This window comes from Antechinus flavipes, chromosome 3 (assembly GCF_016432865.1).
Source record: "Antechinus flavipes isolate AdamAnt ecotype Samford, QLD, Australia chromosome 3, AdamAnt_v2, whole genome shotgun sequence".
NCBI classification, from domain to species: domain Eukaryota; kingdom Metazoa; phylum Chordata; class Mammalia; order Dasyuromorphia; family Dasyuridae; genus Antechinus; species Antechinus flavipes.
In genome coordinates, this window is record NC_067400.1 from 367949707 (window position 1) to 367973863 (window position 24157).

The following is a 24157-nucleotide window of genomic DNA, read 5'->3' on the forward strand; positions in this document are numbered from 1 at the left end:
CTGAAATGGAGAAAATCAGTCCAAGAAACATAAGAGGCTCCCAAGAATGAAATTTTGATGGCACAACTTTATCTAAGAAGGAAGAAAAAAAGAACTTTCTAAAGAGACTGTTGTGGATGTACAAATCCATTAACTAGATTTAAAAAGCTAAAGGTATATAAAGGATATAAGCAAAGGAAGAAGAGAGAAGATGAATACAAAAGAGTGGCAGAGTGCTAAATTCATAAAAAAAAAAAAAAACTGAGGTTGACATGAATGGTGAACACAACAACAAGCAATATAACTGAACTGAAAAAAAAAAAACACACACCAAAACCCAAAAAACTCCAAGGTCTGGTGTTTAGAATAGGTATATAGATGACCTTCAGATATTAGGAGGAAAGCAGAACTAATTGTTCAACTCATAATTTGTTTTTTTTTTCTCGTCAAAATGAATTATTAGGAAGAACAGAGCAAAATTAGTTAGCAGGGAGTTGAAACATGAGAAATGAAGGAGAAAGGAAGAGAGCATCTTACTTTATAGATATGAAGGCAACTCCCAGAGGTATGACTCATTGGTATTAGCTAAGAGAACTAGAGTATTCAAAAAGTGAAGCAAATTTCCTAAGAATATATTAAGTTTCCTATCACTGAAATAATTTAATGAGAGAAACACTTGAATATATTGTGTAGATTATTGGACAGACATGGGTTAGCAAGATTTCTTGAGATTCTTTCCAATTTTAGTATTCTGTAATTCTTGCAATCACATTCCAAGATCACTTTCTTAGGGCAATTGCTTAACAAACAAATGGGCAAATGTTAAGAAGAGGATTGTGAGGGGCAGCTATGGTGCCATCGATAGAGCACCAGCACTGTAGTCAAGAGAAACTGAATTTAAATTGGTGTCAGATACTTTCTAGTTGTGTGTGATGTTGGGCAAATCACTCAACACCAACTTCTTTGGAAAAAAAAAAAAAAAAGAAGATTGTGAGTATATTCTAACAGGAAATAGGGTGACCAGAATAATATAAATGTCCCTATATTCAATACTGGGAGATCTGGGGAACTGAGTTCTTCTCCTGTATCCATGAAGGAAAAAGTGAAGGGCCTAAATTAAAGTATTGGGGTTGACAACCAATTTCTCTTTCCAGTTTCCCCATGAAACACATTATTGAGAAGTCTTATTATCCCCAAAGATTGAATCTACCTGATATTTGCATCTCATCAGGAATAGCTTCTGCTCTTCTGATTAGACTCTTTGATCAGAGGACAAAGCCATAGGTTCCAGGCCTTCTCTTTATAGTGAAGATTTTGGGTACTTTTTTGCAACTCTTCACCATGTCCTGCCCACTCTCCACATTCGTTTCCTTTTGGAGCATGCTTTCTTTACCCCACCCCTCTACTTTTCAGTTTCTTTTTGTATGTTGGGGTCTCCTGTTAGAATGAAAGCTCCTTGACAGCAAGGGCTTTCTTTTGGTATTTACATTTGTATCTTCAGTGCTTAGCACAATACCTGGCACATGGTTGCTGTTTAATAAAGATTTATAGAAGACTCACTGATGATAACACTCATACTATAGGCAGTTCATTCTTTCTGAAACTCCTGAAGCTCACTTGGGCCAATAAGATCTGTTAATAACACCTAAATCACAGAGGGGAAAAAACAAAACAGAACAAAACACTACTCTGTTACATTCATTGAAAAAAATAGATAATAGTCAGGAATTTAATGCTTCCTATATTTATGTATACAAGGTTTCATTTTGAAATAAAAGAGTTGGAGAAATCTTATGATCAATGGATATTTGTTTGGAATAAATTCCAAAATATATATTTTTTTTATTTCATGAAGCCCCCCCCCCCAAAAAAAAATTAGTACTTTTGTTCTATTCATGACTTTGAATTGAATGAATTGACTGTTTGAATCTTTGAGACAGCTTGAAATTGAAAAGGAAGGTAACTTTTCATAGAATGACATGAAAAAGCTGTCAGCATTAATCTGTTTTTTTTTTTCCTTTCTGGTGAATATGTTTTGTCCAGAATTTTATCTGATGAGCTTTGACCTTCATTGTACTTCAATATATAGACCTGAAGAATGCTAGAAAATAATGTCTTAATGTACAAATGAACAATATATCTGAAACCTGTCAATGCCTTCTTATATTGCCCAAAAGAAAGAAATTTAAAAAGATTATCTCTAATTGGCCAAAAACAGAAATAAACTCTTTACATACCCATTGACAGGATCAACAACAATTCCACGAGGATGAGACATCTCTCCTTCTAAGAGAGTCTTCCGACTTTGAGATGCTTTTTGTAGTCTGGCTACACTGATGGTTTTCTTATGGCCATCATTTGTCCAATAGAGATTATTTCCAATCCAATCCACAGCTATGCCTTCTACATTATCAAGATCTATTTAAAAAACAAAACACAACAAAATGCAAATAAACAACACAAGCACAATACTTGCTATTACAGTTCAGCTTTGCTTCAGGAAGACCAATATAATTTTGGCTCTCCTTAAAGGTGATTTATGTATTTTCTTCCTATTCTAGAAGATGTGATGGAGCATCACTAAACAAGAGGAATACTCTTTTTCATAAATATCATTTACCTGTAATTATGGTGACGATATTTTTTGAAATAAAAATTAGGGTACTTGGCTTGACAAAGAATATTCATTTTCTAAAATACCGTTAAAAGAACTGGCCCTCTTCCTGAAATTGAAACATGACTGCTGTGCCTTAAACAAATGTTTTATATCCCTTATTGCTTGAGTAGCTGTTTGAATAGGTGGTAGTTTTGTCAATATGAAGTTGGCACTATTTTTATCCAATATTCTGAAGTGAAGTATTTCTAAGTTATGCTTAAATTAACCTTACTTATTGGCTTTGTATTTTTCTTTATTTAGCCATTTTATTTGAATGAGAAACTTTCTCCACATGATTTCTTTCATTCCAACCTCATTTTGATGAAATGATCAGAACTACTTGCATAATTTAAACTAATGTATTAAAAGCCTTTGAAGAGATAGTGTTTTTCATAGAAAAATATAGGAAGCACAATTAAAGGGATAAAAGAAGAAAAAAGAATATATTGTGTCTAGGAATATAGATTATCACTCATCATTTAGTATCAAATAACATATGTATAGGTTCATAATAATTAGGCACATTAAATCAATCTGAATAATAAAAACTATTATCATGATACCCATTCACCTCCAGAGGAAATAACACATCCTTTTATCATGGAGAAAAAAGTATTTTCCTTTTATTCTATACAAAAATAAATAAGAGATTCATGATATGTTTGACATACAAGGAACTCAGAGATCTTTTAGTCCAAAGGCTTCATTTCCAGATATTTTCATATTCTGAATGTTGTATTAAAAGCAAACATGGTTCAGGACCTTCCAAGGAAAGAGTAAAGGTAAGGCAAGATTTAGGATTCCCATTAGGGCCCTAGAACTGTACTTGTAAGTGACTCCAGAAATCAAAATCCTAATTTTATAGCTGAGGAAATCAAGAATCAGAAGATAAAGGAAATGATTAAGACTCTCCAGGTAATAAGATGCAGGGCTAGAATATAAACTCAGATCTTATTATTCTAAGTTGTTCAGAGAGCAAGTACACACCATTTAAACAGAATTATAATATAGAAAAAAGCTTAAAAGTCATTCAGTTCATTCAACAATAAGATGATTCAAACCAGTCTCAGTTGTTCAGTAATGAAGAGAGTCATCTACACCCTGTGGTGTTCTTTTTCTTTAAAATATAATGGTTCTCTCTGGGAGAGCAGGTTTCTTGGGGAGGTTTTCTGGAGGCAGCCTTAGTTTCAGTTAAGATCAATAATCACCCCAAATATAGCCAGGTGATAAAAGTTCAGATCTTTTATTGCTTCCTCCAAAATAGCCCAGTTAGTTGAGGCCTATCTCTCTCTTTGGTTCTAAGAGCTCTTGCAGCTTTGTCCTTTGCTTCTGCCTCTGTTTTCTTCAGCCTCCAGCCAGCACAAAGGTGAATTTGTCTTACCTCCGAGAGAGGGCTTTTGGCTCTCAATCTCCCAGAGTGCTCTGTGTCTATCCCAGAGTGCTCCTCTCCAATCTAATTCAGCTGAACTCCCCTGACTGGGCTTATATATGATCTCTTCTGAGAGAATGGGATTATGGGTTTTCTCCCAGAGTGCTCTCTGGCCCTAAGAGCTTCAGGGGAGGTATGAATTCACAAAATTACAAAGTTTACTTTGTGAATCTCCCATACTTGTGAACTCCAATGAGTACTGGTGTGAACACAAGCATTGTATCAATTAGTTCTACTTAGTACCTTGTTTCAGGTTCTGGCCCAAAACATCTCCTTGTAGGATTAGATCAATGATACTGAACCATGCTAAATTAGATAATTATTGTCTCTATCAACTCTAATGACTTAACAATTTGTAAAGATTCCAACAACACCCAGAGAAAGGACTATGGAAAATGAGTGTGGAACACACCATAGCATTCTCATTCTCTCTGTTGTTATTTGCTTGTATTTTTTTTTTTTCTTTCTCAGTTTTTCTTTTTCTTCCTCTTGATCTGATTTTTCTTGTGCAACAAGATAACGTATAAATATGTATACATATATTTCTAACGTGTATTTCACCATGTTTAACAGGTATTGGACTACCTGACAGCTAGGGGAAGTGGTGGGGGGAAGGAGGAGAAAATTTGGAACAAAAGGTTATGCAAGGGTCAATGTTGGAAAAATTATCCATGCAAATGCTTTGTAAATAAAAAGCTTTAATTAAAAAAAGTCATTCAGCTCAGTTTCTATCCTTTAATGACAAAAAAAAATAAAATCCCAAGAAGCTTGCCCATTGTCACAGCTAATTAAGTGACAGGGCTGGGACTTCAACCTATGATTCCTGACTTTCAGTCCTTGGTTCTTTCCATTATATCACATTATGTTGATTTTAACTCTCTGGGACTAATATTGATTCTCTAGCACAGTTCTTAGAGTATGGTCCTGAAAATTTAGGGGGTCTCTGAATCCCTTTTAGAGAGTCTACAAATTTAACATGGTGAATATCTATAACTATAACCCAGATAAAAACACTTTGGACAAATCCTCATTCATTTTAATAGTATAAAGGGATACAGAATACAAAAATTTAAGAACCACTGCTGTAGCATATAACAGACTCACATGAACCAAGAAGGAGCACCAAAAAAGAATGGGAGTAAACTTGTTAAGACCAAGACAAGACAAATGAATCATCAAACTATTGTACCATAAGATTAATATAAAAGAGATGAATTATCAAAGTATTGTACCAGTATGCTAAGCATTGCAAAAAAAAAGATAACAAAAAGAAACAGAAAAAAAAAAAAAAGAAAGAAAACCCTAAATGTGGTCACAAAGAATTGGAAATCGCTGAAATAATTGTACAACAACAAAAATGTTAATTAAATTGAAATAAAATGAAAAAAAAAAAAAAGAAACAGAAGAAAGCATTCAATATGTTACCTGGCTCTTTCTGTGGCCAACTTTTGAGAGGAAATGAAATAAGAGCATCACAATATAAACAGGCACGCATGGTTTTCAGTCTCTAATCTTGGAGGGAACTCTCCAATAGATGAAATCACAAATTTATTTTACTATTAAATAATAATTGCTAAATTATTCACAACTAGATTGAGTTTTTTGATCTGATTTTCCCACCTACCCTTTGTGTTTCTTCTAACACTGAGTCATTTATAAATCAATTAAATCACATTCAACCCACATATAGTCTTTGGATTAAAAAAAAAAAAAACATTAAGCAGCTGTTATGTACAAGGTGTAATCTGTAAATCAGATTACAAAGCTGATTTAGAGTTAAGAAGGGTAAACTCAAATCTCCCTTCAGTTAGATACTGGCTAGGCAATTCTGGGCAAATCACTTAACAACTCAGTGTGTCCAGAAAACTTTTAAGAAGATTAATAGAAAAACTACTCCCTATCTGAATTCAGAGGGGGAATTTCCTCATGGAGAGTTTCTCTTCATCAGTGAAATCACAAGATTGATTTAAAAAAACAACCAAAAATTTTGTAAGACAATCTGTCCTAGAAATGAGAAATAGGATCAATTAGTGGAAATGATTAAAGAGTGGATTTAGGTTTAATGTAAAACAAGACTAACACCTTTCTTGTAATAAAAGAGTCTTGAATTATAAGTTAAACAATCAGTTAGAATCTTGTTGAGGATCATAGGATCACAAATGTGAAATGATTTCTGCCCAGAAGGCGTTAGTAATTCATGTGTATGAATATGTGTCAGTTTCTGTATATATGCACTATGATGTTCAGATAGATTAAAATATATAAAGTAACTTTAAGGGGAAAAGGTAGTACTAATTAATGTGAAATTGTGAAATATGAAATGAAGAATTCACAAAAGTACCTTTTAAAAATATTTCCATTGTGCATTGAAGGAATGTAAGGATTAGTTAGTAAAAGCTTTACAAAGTGGAAAGTTCTAAATAATTATTGTAAATAATATATGATATCAACATTTTTAGTTAAAAACAACATTAGTAATAAATATCAACATTTATTCTTAGGATTTTCTTTCTTTCTTTCTTTCTTTTTTTTTAAGTAACTTTTATTGACAGAACCCATGCCAGGGTAATTTTTTACAGCATTATCCCTTGCACTCACTTCTGTTCTGATTTTCCCCCTCCTTCCCTCCACCTCCTCCCTCAGATGGTAAGCAGTCCTATACATGTTAAATAGGTTACAGTAGATCCTAGATACAATATATGTGTGTAGAACCGAACAGTTCTCTTGTTGCACAGGGAGAATTGGATTCAGAATCTGGGAAGAAAAACAAAAACGCAAGCAGTTTATATTCATTTCCCAGTGTTCTTTCTTTGGGTGTAGCTGCTTCTATCCATCCTTGATCAATTGAAACTGAATTAGCACTCTTTATCAACGAGATCCACTTCCATCAGAATACATCCTCAAACAGTATTATTGTTGAGGTATATAATGATCTCCTGGTTCTGCTCATTTCACTTAGCATCAGTTCATGTAAGTCTCGCCAGTCCTCTCTGTATTCATCCTGCTGGTCATTTCTTACAGAACAATAATATTCCATAATGATCATATACCGCAATTTACTCAACCATTCTCCATTTGATGGGCATCCATTCATTTTCCAGCTTCTTATTCTTTGGATTTTCAAATGAATTGCAGATGAAAACATAGTAGCTCCCAAATTTAGAAGTAGTAAAATATGGAATGCTAGATTAATGGAATATCATAAACTATCAACTCTTTGAGCTTAAAGGTATTTTAGAACATATTCATTATGATGCAGAAGGTATTTAAAAATTTATTTCCAGTTTTCATACTACTGATAATCTATTCCATGTTATTTTAGGGGGAAAATCCCTTAGTTTCAAAGTCAACCAATATTAACATTTATTACATTAAAAATAACTCCATTTTTCCTTTTATCCATTATTTTGTGAAATTATGCTTTAACTCCATGTAAATCTCCTGATTTTGTATATTTACTAAGATTTCTTCCTCTTCCAGTGTCACATTTCTTAATATTCTTTTCCCTCTCACATATCAATGTCCCCTACTCCTCTCTACCAATAAGAAACCAGTGAATACATCTAAATCTGTTTTTCTTTTTCTCCAAATTGTATATTAACTGTGTAGAAACCAATGATCTCTGTCTTTAGCTTAGAAAAGTCTTGGACTTGATTTGTTTATTCAACTGCATGTCTTGCTAAATAAATCACTTGTCTGGGTGAAATTCTGTTTCTTCATTTCAATGTAACATGTTCTAACATTTTTAATCACAAGCCCTCCTACTACTGGAGGAAAAATATTCTGACTTTTACTACCAATCAATGTGTGCCCTGATTCAAGAGAACTAATACATCTTGTGATTTGATCTAACTGAAAATCCCATTATAGTGAATCAGATATGTTTCCAATCTCACTAAGCTATTTGCTTCATTACCATCCAGAGAGAGTAATTTTCACAGGTTAATTGTGCCTATAGTTAGGAAGAAAAAAGTTAATTTTGTCTTGACATTATTGGCACTTAATTTACTGAGTATCTTCTTGTTCAGGTATGATGGAAAGGGACTAACTGGTTGCTACTTTTAATACCATCTGTCATACTATGTAATTCTGATGTTATTTTTCAATTTTCCTTTCAAAAATGATAGAACATATGAAGTATTTTCTAGAACAGAAAATTCTCCCTTCCCATTGTCACTTTTCCTTTTAATACCTTTCATTTTGAAGTTCCAGTTGTGACTCCTCCCTCTCCTTTTAGAAGAATTATGTAAAATAAAAATTGTCTCATGTCTTTTTAAAATACAAATACTTTATATTTATAATTTGATCATTCATGAGATCAGTCAGGGCCCACTTGCTATAAACTACATTCCTTTTCTTCTCTCTTTGGATAGTACTTTGGTCACATTTCTTCGCAATCTGTTTGGTTACTATAACATTAAGAAATACAAATTACATTTACATAGTGTTTTAACAAATCACTTTCTTCATAATAATCCTGTGTAGGAGTATATTAGCTCCATAAAAAAAAAAAAGAAAAAAGACATGAAAGCTCTGTGAAGTAAGATAATTTGCTCAATTATACATTACTAATAACAGAACAAAGTCAGGACAAAGATAAACTTTAATTGGGAAAGACATTGCATATTAGAAGAAGAAGAAAAAGAAATATTATAGCTGAATTGTAAAGGATAAGAATTTGAAGGTAGAGGACTACCCTTATCTTGTCATTAATTTAACATGGAATTTGTTTGTAAAAAGTAGCATCTTTTCCTTATATATCTAATTGGGAATGTTTTTCAAACAAATTAAGTAATTAAACTTATACATCATTTCTTTCACTAGAGAGAGAAGAATGGCCTACAGAATGGCATATTATTAAATGTCTTAAGTTTTCTTTCCTTTTCTGGAGAAAGGATGGAAGTTTTTCTCCCTTCCATATGGAAATATTCATTTGTGAACCTGAATCATTTGTACATTTATTGGGCATCTACTTTGTTGATGGTAACAAGCAATGACTCTATAGTCAAAGAACCTGGAGGGTTTTATGAATCAAATAAACTTGACATGAATCAACAGAGTGACATGACAACCAAATAAAATTAATAAAATATTAGGGAGTATCACAAAGGTTATAGTGTCTAGGACAAGGTAACTGATTGCCTCACTGCATCCAGTCCTTGTCTGATTGCATCTGGAGAATTAATTACATGTATTTCTGATTATCTTAATTTAGAAAGAACATTTAGAATGGGAATATATACAAAGATAGTCAAACAGAATCACTGTTGGACACTGGAAAGAATTGGGAGGGGGAGTTCAACTGGAGAAGAGAGGGCTTAAGAGAGAACATGGTAATACTATCCTTAAGTATTTCAAGGGTAGTCACATGGAAAGGAAAATTTGTAGAGATACAATACAACCCCTTACAAATGAAGAAACTAAAGCCCCAAGTCACACAGCTAGTGTCTCAGCAATATCTCAGCTTGATCTCATGAGTTTTCCAGGAAGAAATCAGAACAATCTGTGGAAATACCCAAGGGACATATTTAGGTTTAAATTTAAAAAAAAATCCTTCCTATGATAATATTAAAAAATGAAATGGCCATCACAGAAAGTAGTAGATATCCCTTCATTAGAGATCTGAAATTAAAGTTGATGTTAAAAAGACTCCAGGAAAACACAAATTTAGGATCTTAAAGGTGATCTAGTCCATCTTCATAAAGATAAAATGACAAAACAAATGTAAAAATTATATAAAGCTAAAGTGTTACATAAGTGCCTGCTATTTATCACCATTGTCACTATTTTACAAAGGAGAAAAATGAGACCAAAAGAACTTGAAACTTGCCTCAGGTAATTAATGGCAAAGATGGAATTTTAAATCAGGCCCTCCGGTTCCAAATTCAGTAATTTTTTCATTGTATTATGTTGTTTATGGACATTCTGAGTCAGGTACAATATAACTGAGATAAGCTATGGTGAAATCATGTACCTTTTGACATATTAAAGTATATATAATAGACAATGAAGGAGAGAACTAAGATGATTATCTCAAGGACCATGAAAATGTATTCCATCTATAATCTGGATGTTTCAGGTGCAAATGTTCTTTTGGCTTGAGTCACTGGAGTAATTAAATCAATTTTCCACTTCACTTTGCATGCATAAACACATGTTCAAGTAATTTTAGCTTAACATTTTGAAAAATGGACACAATCCTTGAAAAAGTCATGAAAAATCCACATCATCAAAAGTCTGGCCTGACAACAAATTACACAATCCACTAAAGTGAAAATTTTTTAGGAAGAACAGAATTGCTATTTCTGAAGAATAATGCCATTAAGGAAATTAAGATTGATTGATATATGATCAAACTTATCTGAATAAAATCATAGTCACTGTTTGGATTTAAAGGAAATAAACAGAAGATTTTAAAAAATAAAACAAATATAGTTAATATTAATAAATCATGCAAAAAGTCCACAAAGCTAACACTTTTTCAAACCAAAACATCATTAAAATTCTTTCTTAGATCATAGATATAAAATATTCAGAGAGAAAAAGGAATTAGACTTTTAATATGTCTTAAGTATAATCCTCAGCTACTAAAATATATATTCCAATCCTCCTCTAAACAAGACAATGCCATTGGTTTGAATTTTTATTAATGAACTTATTCTCCTTCTGCCCAAGGGTTATCTTTATGCATAGTATTTTGTGAAATAAAAAATTTGATCTATTCATAGGAAATATATTTGAAAATTAATGTTGTTATTAAAAATGATCCTGTAGATTTAACAAAGAAAACATTTTCTTCTTATTCAATAGGCCTGTTTTTATCATAGATATGCTTCTTTAGCATCAGGGTGTAGATAAAATGATTATTTTTTCCTTTGCAGTTTTAGCTACAAAATCTCATGACACCTTGTACTTATAATCTACTGTGAAGAATTGTAATGATCTTATGGAACCCTCTTTCCTGCATCTTTTAAATTCATAAAGTTGGGGACCTTTAAATTCAGTCCAGATTCTGGAATAAATTTTGCCTTTCAGCAAGGGAGACTTGAATTTAGGACTCACCAATCTAATATAAAGTTAGTCTTGTTTTTGATTTTTCTATGTCTCTGTTTCTAAATTTCCAGTGGAACTGGATCTCAGATTTCAAGTCATTCAGTGACATTATGTTTATACCATCTTAGGGCAATTATGTGACACAATTAATAGAGTTCTGGGCCTGGAGTCAGGAAGCCTCATCTTCTGTGAATTTAAATCTAAACATATAGATACTTGGTAGTTGTGTGTGACCTGGGGGAAGTCACTTAACACAGTTTGCCAGTTTCCTCATGTGTAAAATGAGCTAAAGAAGGAAATGACAGATGACTCTAATATCTTTGTCAAAAAAAAAAGGCAAAAAAACTCCAAACTCAAATGGGGTCATGAACAGTTGAATGTTACTGAAAAATATCTTCCTGGAACTATCATTAACTATGCATTTCATCTTTACTGATTGTATTTCTTAGGCCTCTACAAATTAACTGCTAAGTTCTAATTTGTTATCTTATAGCAAAATTTACCAAACCCTTCCATTTATATTTCTGTATCTTAACATAGCACAATTTCCATATGACAAAAGTGTTAAATTCTGAGGGTGAACCCAATATGGAAGGGTAAAGCCAGGAAGCTGCTCGATCTCTTCTAGTTTCCCTTGAGAATCTCATGAAACAAATACTCTGAACAGTGTATGATGGAATGAAACCACTCTCCAGCTCAAGACAGACTGGAAAAATTTTAAGAAAGGTCAGTCTCATTGAAGTGAAAAGGGTGTCCAGCCCAAGTCAGATAGAATCTGGGAAAATATAATTAACCAAATGGAAAAAGAAATACAAAAGGTAACTGAAGAAAATCATACATTAAAAACTACAATAGGGCAAATGGAAGTGAATGACTCTATGAGACAACAAGACTCAATCAAACAAATTAAAAAGAAAGAAAAAAATGGAAGAAAACATGAAATATTTCATTGGAAAAATAGCTGAGCTGGAAAATAGATAGGAAAGAGACAATTTAAAAATATTGGCCTACCTGAAGGCCATGACCACAAAAAGAGTTTGAATAACATTCTTCAAGAGATGAACTGCCCCAGTACACTAGAAACAAAGGGGGTAAAGGTAAACTCTTTAGAAAATAGCTAAAGAAGGAGTCTTGGTTAATTCCTTCTGTAGAGGGCCGAAACTCTTGAAGGTCACGGAGATTCTTTTTCCATCCAATTCAATCATGCATCTAAAGACCAAGAATAAAGACTAAGGACTTTTGCTTATCCTGACTCTGGCTGATTCTAAGGTATCCAGGGTGCTAGCACAATTGTCACACCTTCCATGACAAAAGTATGTTACTGATACATAAACCAGGAAGAGCCAAAACAGAGAATGAAAATTACTGATCAATCTTCTTAATGAATATTGAGGCAAAATTTTTAAATAAGATAATAACAAAGAGAGTATAGCAACTTATCAGCAAGACAATACACTATTATCAAGCGGGATTTATACCAGGAATGCAGAGTGGTTCAATATCAGAAAAACTATTACCATATTCTACCATGCCAATAACAAAAATAACAGAAATCATATAATAACTCAATAGATGCAGAAAAAGCTCTTAATAAAATACAGTACTCATTCCCATTAAAAACTCTAGAGAGCATAGGAATAAAGAGAGATTTCCTTAAATAATAAGCAGTATCTATCTAAAATAAACAGCAAGCATTATTTGTAATGGAAAGAACCTGGATGCTAATATCCTAATAAGAATCAGGGATGAAACAAAGATACCCATTATCACGGCTAGTATTCAACATTGCGCTAGAAATATTGGCTTTAGCAATAAGAAAAGAAAAAGAAATTAAAGGAATTAGAATAGCCAATGAAAAATACAATTATTCTTTGCATTTGATATGATGCTATACTTAGAGAATCCTAGAAAATCATTCAAAAATCTACTCAAAACAAATCACAGCTTCAGTTGAAGGATATGAAATAAACCTACACAAACCTTCAGCATTTCTATATATTACTGACAAAAACAATCAGCAAGAGATAGAGAAATTCCATTTTAAATTACTGGAGACAAAATAAAATACTTGTCTTCTACCTGCTAAAACAAACCCAAGAACTATATGAACACAATTATAAAACACTTCTCACACAGATAAAATCAGATCTAAGCACTTAGAAAAATAGCACTTCTTAATATGAGCTAATATAATAATTATATAAATAATAATATAAAATATAATGAAAGTGTCAATTCTCCTTAAATTGGTCTACTTGTTCAGTGCCATGCCAATTAAACTGTGAAAAAAAATATTTTATTGAACTAGAAAAAAATTATTTTATTGAACTAGAAAAAAAATAACAAAAATTCATCTGGAAGAATAAAAAGTCAATAACATCAAGGGAATTAATGAGGCAAAAAAAAAATAGGATAGTGGTTCAGCAGTGTGAAAGCTAAAACTATATTATAAAGCAGCAGTCACGAAAACCATTTGGTACTGGTGAATTGTGGTGAATCATTGGAATGGATTAGATACACATGACACAATAATCAAACCTTAAAGTAATCCTGTATTTGATAAATCCCAAACTCCAGCTTCTGGAAGTACAACTCACTATTTGACAAAAATTGCTGGGAATACTGAAAATATTATGTCAGAAACACATCATAGACCCATACCAAAATAAGGTCAAAAGGACTACATGATTTGGGCATAATGGATGATACCATAAACAAATTAGGAGAGCAAGGGATAATTTAGCTAGCAGATCTTTGGAAAGGGGAAGAATTTATGTTCAAAGAAGAACTAGAGAAAATATGAAAGGCAGAGTGAACAATTTTGATAACATTAAATTAAAAAAAATGTACATATAAAATCAACAGAAACAAGATTAAAAGTAAGTACAAAGCTGGGAAAAAATCTTTACAGTCAGTGTTTCTGGTAAAGGCTTCATTTTTAAAATATATGAAGAACTGTGTAAAATTTATAAGAATATTTATCATTCCCCAATTGATGAACCCTTAAAGGATATGAGCAGAAAATTTTCAGATGAAGAAAATAAAGCCATATATCATCATATAAAAATGCCCAGAATCACTATTGATTAGAGAAATGCAAATTAAAACAACTCTGGAGTACCAATTTGCACCTCTCAGATTGACTAAGATGACAGGAAAGGATAATGATAAATACTAGAGGGGATGTGGGAAACCTGGGACAATAATGTATTTTTGGTAGAGTTGTGAAATATTCCAACCATTCTGAAGAGCAATCTGAGACTATGCTCAAAGGGCTATAAAACTGTGTACACTTTAACCCAAAATGCCACTACTGAGTCTGTATCCTAAGAAAATCATAAAGGACAGAAAAGGGTCAGATGTACAAAAATATTTGTAGCAGCTCTTTTTGTGGTAGCAAAGAATTTGAAAATTAGACATATGCCCCTCTGTGGAGGAATGGCTGAATTAGTTATGGTATATGAAGACAATGTAATATTATTGTTCTATTTTAAAAAATGAAGAACAAGCTGATTTTAGAAAGACCTGGAAAGATTTACAGGAAGTGATGTTGAGAGAAACCAGCAGAACCAGGAGTACATTGTATGCAATTGCAGGAAGAATGTGCAATGATAAAAGAAGAAAGGCTTGATTCTTCTGAGTGTAACAGTGATCTAAAGCAATCCTAATAGACCAAAAAATGCCATCTGTATCCAGAAAGAGAATTGTAGTGATTGAATGTAAATCGATACATACTACGTTTATTTCTTTTTGTTTGTTTGTTTGTTTTGCTTGGTTTTCTTATCCCATGATTTTCCTTTTTGCTCTGATTTTTCTTTCTCAACATGATTCAAAAACAATGTGCATTAAAAATTAAAAAAAGAGAAGTTCTAGGATATTTTCACGAACTGTGGGTCTTATTAGTCTGTATGTGACTTCTGGAGTTAAGAGATTTGAATGTATGGTTCATTAGTATTTTTCCAATTGGTTAACAAACTCTGATTCTATCAACTAGATGGTACAGTACATAGCAGTATAGAGAAAGCTAGACCAGAATTCAGGGAAACTGAGTTCAAATCTGATCTGAGACACTTGATCCTAGGTGAGTCATTTGTTTCAATCACCTCAATTGTAAAATGGGGATTGAAACAGTATCTACCTTACAAAATCACTATGAGAATCAGATTAAATATTTGTAAAGCATTTAACAGAATGTCTGGCACAAAGTAGACATCATTTAAATGCTTATCTCCTTCTTTTCCAGTTATTAATAATAGCATCTCACTCAGTAGGTAACACAGATAACATCTTCATCCAGAATTACTTCACCTTTTATGAAAAGTCATCGTGCCAAGATTCTTGGTCAATCTTTGTGGGTCATTCATTATCAGATCAAATAGAAGTATAGAGGATGGCTAATTTCTCACATGAAAGATACTGATCATTTCAATCCCATTATTATAAATATTATCATTAAATTAGTCAAATGTTTTACACAGGTTATGAAACAGTTAAAAGTATAAATTAATCTCTGTTTCTTAAAGTGTGAGCCAGGAACCTCAAGATTTTCAGTGTATCTGTGAACTAAAAATTATTTTCATAAAAATATTAAAATATCAGTTTCTAATATGTTATATAAACAGATAAACAACTTAAAACTTTCGCAGAGTTCTAAATAATTTTTGAAAGTGTAAAGGGATCCTGAGTTTCAAGAGCTATTCAGAAGCTTTCTTGGTTTCAAATTGCTGTTGTTGATGAATAGTTCCATTTCTGTATTTTCCATTTCCATAATCTATCATTTAGTCTACTTGGTTTGCTAAGCCATGTCAAAGAATAAACAATGAAATTATTTGACATATTTAAAGAAGAAAAATTCTGCTAATTTTAATGATTTCTCCTTTTGTCTGAGGGTGTCAGGTATATTTGGGCCACTGCTTCTCTTCTGGAAATAGCTTCTAGAGATCAAATTGTGAAAAGTAGTAGTAAACTGAAGAGCTTTGCATGAGCCATTGCTGGTTTTTCTCATCCCTGGGTCTCCCCTTACATTCCTTAAACATTTTTGCCTATACCTTTTCCCATTTTGTGTCTTGCTCAGATGGATAATGAGAAGCCTCTAATGTGGAATATCATTCTAATATGACATTAGGAGCATGTAAGGATTTACAAAGTATCTTTTAACAGTGTCTATCAATATGTGAATTATAGGCACAGGAATTACAATTATTTTTCTAATATCTGTAAGTTCATCACCTATTTTTCTTTTATCTTTAGGTCTAACAAAATTTTCATTATGACTCAGAATACAAATACAAACATACTTTTAAGCTTATGACATACTATCCTCCAAGTCTGTTATGTACCTGTGAAATTGATCTATTTGTAGTTACCCATAGACAACTTCTTTTGTTTTTACTTTAATATATTGTATCAATTATATTTTTCTAGTTACATGTAAAAACAAATATAACATTCATTTTAAAAAAAAATGAGTTCCAAAATCTCTTCCTTCCTGTTCAATCATGCAAAACATATTTCCACATAACTCATGTTGTGAAAGAAGTTACAAACACAAACAAAAAAGCTCAGAAAAATATTAAAAAAGTGAAAAATAGTATGCTTCAATTTACATTTCTACTCCATCTGTTCTTTCCCTAAAGGTGGATAGCATTTTCCATCATGAGCCTTTTGGAACTGTCTTTGATCATTATATTGCTGAAAACAGCTAAGTCATTCACAGTTAACCTTCATACAATATTGTTCTTACTATGTATCCTGGAATGGAATACAATAGTATTCCATTACAATCATATACTAGAGTTTGTTCAGTCATTACCCAATTGATGGACATCCCCTTAATTTCTAATTCTTTGCTGCCATAAAAAAGTGATATAAATGTTTTTGTACAAATAGATCTCCTTCCTTTCTCCCTTTTCATTTCTTTGGGATACCAATTTAGTATACATTCTAGGGTATACATTCTCTTCAGTTATTGTTTTGTATTTAATTTCCCCAATACACATTACTCTTGCCTAAAACAATATAAGCTTCCTAAAAGAAAGCTGTTTTGTTTTGTTTTACTTTTACTAATTATACCCAATACCTTACACTGCACTTGATGTTCTAGGATACAGGGGTGTGTAATAAGTGTTTGTAAAAGTAACTGAAATAATTAGTATGTTTCACACATTACTGGTTTTCAAATATTTCTAAATAAATTCTGTTCTGAAGAATAAAATATAAATTAATTTTTAAAATAATTTCTGAATTAAGAGTGGCCTCTGTCATCATACATTTTTGTCATTCACTAACTGCTAACAACACAATATTACCATGGTGTTGGAAAGGATACCCATACTTGAAAAGGTTAGGAACTGCCACTAATGTGTCGTTACAATAGCCAATTTCCTTTTCTTACAAGGGTTTAATTGAACTCAAGCTCTTGAAGACAAAATATCATGTCTAATCCTGGATTTTGTATGTTGAGTAGTTCATAGTTTATTTTAAAATAGTTTGGATCTTATTAGTATTAAAGTACCTAATTTCTTTTATACTAGATATAAAAGAAACTCTATTAGCAGTCACTTTAGCAATTTAATCTCATTGAAAGTAAATTTTAAAGTTGCTCTGCTGTTTCATGTACTTGCAATCAGTTATTTTAACATTCAAACAGAAGCATCAGTTTTCCTTGAACTAAAAAAGAGTAAAGTGGTGCACAATTTGCCTAGGTAGCATATTTGGTGAGAAAAGTTTCATGATTTGTATATTATACACACACAATTCTAAGTTTCCGGGTGCAGAAATACTGCATAGAATATTAGACTTTAACAATGTGTTTATAAGTTTTGCCAAATGTTTTTCTTTCTCTTTTTAATTTTTTGATCATAATTCAGAGAGTAAAAGAAAAAATATATTAGGAAAGGTAAGTATTGTTATTTTTAAAAGTGAGTATAACTACCAAATGGTATTGTGAAGAAGATTTTAGTAATATAAGTATGAAAGTGACACTTTTTGAAATATTGTGGATTTGTCACGAGTGTGTCCATACTTCTCAAATTACATCTTTAATATCTAATGATTCTAACAAACAACAATAACTATTAGTCTGTTCTGATTTTTGCCAGTAGAAATGAGTTTCTTTTGTTTTGTTTTTCCTTTTGTTTATTTATTTTTCTTCGAATCTGTAGAGGCTTCAATCATTGAAGCCATGCCTGCAATGACTAAAATTTAGTCTCTGGATTCTCATTATAACATCCCTGAAGTGGCTTGATTTAACATATAAATTACCTTTGATCCAGCAATGCCATGACTGGCTCTGTACTCCAAGAAAATCATAAAGGAGGAAAAAGGGCCTACATGTGCAAATATTTGTAGCAGATGTTTTTGTGGTGGCAAAGAATTGGAAAATGAGGAACTGCCCATCAATTGAGGAATGGCTGAGTAAGTTATGGTATATGAAAGTAATGTTATTATTCTATGAAAAATGATGAACAAACTGATTTTAGAGAGACCTGGAAAGATTTACACAAACTGATGTTGAGTGAGATAAGCAGAACCAGAAATACATTATACACAATAAAAGCAAGATTATACAATGATCAAATATGCAAGATTTGGTTCTTCTTAATGGTTTAGTGATCGAAGGCAATCTCAGTAAACTTTATGATAGAAAATACCTTTCGTTTTTGAGAATTCTCCATATCACCCTAGGTTGACTTCCTATGGACAGTTTAAGACTATGGTATATTTCATCTATTTTTCCCTAATACTTTCAAACATAACTCCTAAAAAGTTAGAGTACATGTCAGATTATGTTATTCCTTTTCTCCATTTAATATCGATTAGTCATTTGGCTCCAAATTTCTCAACATTTCCATCTCAAGGATGAGTTCTTCTTAGTTGGTCAAAATCAGATCCTTTGTTTCTCTACCTTTCACATGATGGAATTTACATGATGAGATTATTACTTCTGATTTTTGGTAAATGTTAGGAAAATTGAAGTCCTATATCCCTATGTTGCCACACCTTTCTATCAGATGTGCTTTCAGTTTCCAGAGTTATTCTCCAATTTCTTCTCTTCCAACAGAGGGTCAGTCTATTTTATACTCAGAATAAATTACTTCTTTTTTCATGCTTCCTCCATTCAGTTCTTGGATTTCTTTTCATGTATATTTGAATATGCCATGTTGGAACATTTAAATTTAACCTGTTTTGTATTTGAAAAAAAATCTATACCTTCTAGGGCCAAATTTAATCATGACTATCATACTAATAAATCTTGGTGATCTGAGCAGATCAAATTTACCTCTTTTCATTATTATATCTGATTTATCTTGTTTTGTACATTTATTACAAAATCAAAAATAATGTGTTTTATTACTAATATGTCTTTTTTTTTTATTTTTGTCACCAATAAACTCCTGATTGCCGCTATTACCATTCATCTTCCTATATTGTAACTACTCTTTAAATACCTAATGGAATGCATTTACTGTGTCATATTGTTTTCTCCCTGATATCATTTACCTTTTCAGTTTAGAACCCTCTTATTTAGATTTTCAGAGATCCAGCAAATATACTCCTACCAATCTTTGTAGGAAGCTCTCTATCTCTGACCAGATACTTATCATTCCTTTATTTTAATGCCATGTTGTCAAAATATCAATTCCATTCTTACACACCATGTTCTTATCCATTTGCTTCTTGAGTACACCACCCTTTCAAAAGAGAAGCAGCAGTGAGATAAAAGCTGTGTCTCTCTAGTCTTCAGTTTCTTGTCCAAAATGTAATCCTTAGAAATGCTTTCAATATTGATTACAGAAGCATTGTTTATACCTACTTGAATCATGGGCAATGAGTGACAGTTTTCTGGTTTAATATTTTTCATCAAGTTCTTTTCAAGGTGCTGGAAACATCCTCTAACAGATACATGATAAGGTAAGAAGAACCAAGAAAGCAATCTACCCAATAATTAAAACAATGTAAATTTAAACAATGATATATAAAAAAATCAAAATTAAATATAATAAGGTTATAAAAATCAAGAGATATTCAAATGAAGAAAGAGAGGATGACACTAAAACCTAACTTTTCATGGAGGTAAGATATCTGAGGGTATTACACATTGAATCTATAATCAAACTTTTCCAAATGTATTGATAAGTTATGATGATTCTTTTTTCCTTTCTAAAAAATACATTTGCACATAGGATGGCTCTTTCAAAGAACAGAAATTCTCAGGATAATTATGATAATATAAAAAAGAGAAAAATATTAACAAAAAACACCAAAAATGAAAGAGATCCCTAGCAATGAAAAACCTTGAGAATATTAAACTGTGAGTTTTACACATGTCCTCATAGGAATAAATTTGCTTCCAGTGATAGCATCAAAGAAATAGTGGGGTAGAAAAATCATACCTTGAAAGTTTTTGGATGGATAGATTTTTGGACTATGTTGTTTTGATAGTATAGAAGGCCCAGAGGCTACAGGTAAAATACTCAAAAGTAGTAGGATGATGATGATGATATTTGAAATGATGATGAGAATGAAGATGAAAATATACTTTATAAGAAGTCTACAATAAGGATGAATCATATCACAGTTAATCTCTAAGGAAGAATCTACAATTTAAATCATTTTACACAAAACTAGTTTTATTAAAAAAATAAAAACTTCTGCTAAGCATGTGATATACCATGATGGGAGGAAAAAAATGTGAAATAAAAGAAAAGAGGGAACCTGTAGACTTTATTTTTTTTTTTTGTTCAGTCAATGAGTTTATCTCAAGACAAATGAATCATAAGAGGCTTAAGATGTATCATGCTGAAAAGCCATCATAGGAGGTCATTGTGAGAATAATTACAGATGAACACCAAATATGACTTTTTAAAAAAGGAAAAAAAAAGACATTAGCAGTGATGGTTTGATTACTCCTACTCCTACCTAATCTTATCCATAGAATTCTTTAATAAAGACAACTAAAGTAAAAGGATATGAAAAGGATTGGTGCACAAAAGGAAACTTTTTTAGTAAGCAATCATTCATTCAATTGTTCTTAGTACTGTTTAATTTTCCATGTATCTTTAAAGTAAAGACAGGCAAGTTAAAGCAGATTTTGCTCTAAGCTAGAACAAAAGCAACTTTTTTTTTGAAACTTAGCAGGTTCTTTTTATTTTCCATGAGACATGTTAAATTTAAAAGTTTTTTTTTATGAGTAACGCTCCTGTGGCTGTTATATTGAAGAGTAAAATCCTTATGAACAAAAGGTATGACAGAGACCTTGCCATGAAGGATTGTGGCATTACCAGAATATCATTTGTGGATGACTTACAGTCTCTGGGACAAGCTTATTTTTCAGATTTATCTGGTCTACTTTACTTTTGGCTGAAATGGTTTTAACCATTCTCAACTGAAAATAGAAACAGTGGGATAATAAGTAGGTGGGGATATCTGCAAGATTTCATAAGAATAATAATATCTAATTGGGATTATGTGGACAATATAGCCAGGATTTTTTTTTCAATTACCTAAAATATATAATTGCTTAGAAAAGAAACAGTCTCATATGATATCAAAATTTATTTCAGTTCCACATATGCTAGAACTAAAAAGCAAAGACAAAAAACAAAATATAATTTATAGATCAGATACAAAGTAGTTTTGTGAAATATTTATTATAAAATTATCTCTCTCTACTATAGCTATAAAAAGGCTTAGACTGAAAGATCCTTAAAAAGGAACATCTAAGTATTTGTGTAAAATATATAGTTATAATTTTACTTACAAATATGTATACACATATGTATATATGTGTGTATAAACTATATCTATACATGCACATGTATGTATGCATTTGTGTGTATGTTTATCTCCATCTCATTTTACGAATGAATAAATTGAGGTAAACAAGATTAAGTTTCCAGGATCATACAACTAATAAGTGTCTGAGGCCAGATTTGAACTCAGGAAAATAAGTTCTGTTGATAGTAGACCTGGAACTCTATTGTGTCACCTAGTTGCCATATACAATATATACACATACTTACAAGTCTATACCTTTTGATTAGCTACCACCTACAACTGGGAGGTCTACTTCTTTGGTCTCTGTTTCTCAGTTTCTTTGGTTTCATTCAAAATTCTGTTCAAACACTGATTTCTGCAGACATTTCGTGATCCCACAGTTGCCAATATCTTCCCTTTTAAGATTGTTTTTATTTACCCCACTGATGTCATGTATGAAAATAGTTTCTTACATATTATCTTCTATATGACTGAATGTTTCTTGTGGCAGGCATTGCTTTTTGCTTTTGTTTGTATCCTCAACACTTAATACCTGACACATAATAAGTATTTCATAGATGCTTATTGACTTATTGACTGTAAGGCAGGCTGGAGTTAGAGCATGAAAGTCAAATAGAGATTTTTTTTTTTTTATTATTATTCCAAAGGCAACAAAGAGCCAGTGGATTATTTTAAGCAGGGCAGCCTTAGTTGGACAGTCCCCATCTCATCCTTCCACTCCAAACAGGATAGATTAAAGTGATAATTCATAGCATCTTGTCTGACTCTTAAATGGTTATGTCATTTTTACTATGTATTACATTTTTTGCATAAACATCACATTTATCCCTCTAACACATGGAAACTTGATGTTACTTTTCTAACATTCCTCCCCCTTTTTAGTTGAATGCAATAAAGTTAATAATCACTTTGTACATAAACAGCACTGTTCTAGGTGCTAAGAGAGATAACAAGTTTGGAAAAGTCATGGTTCACCTTCAAATACTTACATTCTAACAGTAAATGTTACAAGTATGTTGATCACTCTTTTGCAGAGACATATGTCTGCATTAAATGTTAAATGAAGAATTCACTAAATGGTTTAGATTTAAACTGGCTACTTTTATCATTTTAAGTGCTGAGATCATAGTATCTTTAAAAAGCCCCATTACTATCTCAGAGGAGCTATAATATAATGACATATATTAAAATCTCTTGTGAGGAATAAAATTGTGAAAACTTGGGCATATTATATATAATGGGAAGCATAGAATAGCATAGATTTCAGATGTATAGTTCCAATAACTTCAGTCCTCAATTCCCTGATCTTGCAAATATTCTGATGAAATGTTTTAGCTCTTTAACTATAAATGTGAAATATGGGACAAATTCTATCAACTCTATGCTGAGCTTCTTACTAACATTAATAGCATGTATATTTTTAAAATAGTAAATGTGATTCTTCTTTTTAATAGGAAATTATTTTTTCAAAACTTGCCGATGTAACAGAATATTAATAGGTTACAACAAAACCATAATTGATAATCAATTTTTTTTTTCAGTTAGAAAGTGGATTAAGCCCCTAGGTATTTCTGAGAAGCAGATTGGGTGACTATTTTATGTTCATGGGATGAATGCACATCTGTTTTATACTAAGATGAAAAGTCTTCAAAGAGAAGACTTTTGTAACTATTTTCAAAAACAAGAAAATAAATTCTGAAGATGTTGGGAAATGGATTTAATATGCCCAAAAACCCCAAATGTTAAAAAAATGAAAGAGTTAAGAAAATTTAACTCTGAAAAGAAGTTTTCCACAAGATGCTAAATGTTGGTTATCTTCAGAACTACATAATGAAGATAGTGAACATTTTACCTATTAGCCAAAACAATACTTTTCTACTTAATAGTGATCATCATATTTAACAATTTCAAATATATTGTACAGGTTCCTAAAAAGTTACACATAAATAACTTTAAAATACATTGAATTATTTTATTTATTATTTAAATGAAAAAGTGTAATATTTTGTGAATTGATTGTTACTTATATTGACTCATCCTAGATTATTAAACTTCTTGATATTTAACTGATTCATATTTATGGAGAAAACAACAACAATTAAAAAAAAAAAAAACTTTGGCTTTGTGGAAGAAACTCTAGATTTTCCTACGCGTCTACACATAATAACCTCTCTTATCTCAATTTCCTCATTTGCAAAATCAGATATTACAATACAATTCCAAGCCTTTTCACTACTAAATTTGTTACATTCGGGTGGATA

At 31.6% G+C, this 24157-nt stretch overlaps 1 protein-coding gene across 1 annotated transcript in view; it reads right to left on the reverse strand.

The window, feature by feature from the left end:
* LRP1B (LDL receptor related protein 1B) overlaps window positions 1–24157 on the reverse strand; it is a 2056943-nt gene that overhangs the window by 997217 nt on the left and 1035569 nt on the right. The window contains exon 12 of the mRNA XM_051990638.1: window positions 2217–2397. Within this exon, the coding sequence (XP_051846598.1) occupies window positions 2217–2397 (181 nt within the window). The remainder of the gene's footprint in view (window positions 1–2216; window positions 2398–24157) is intronic.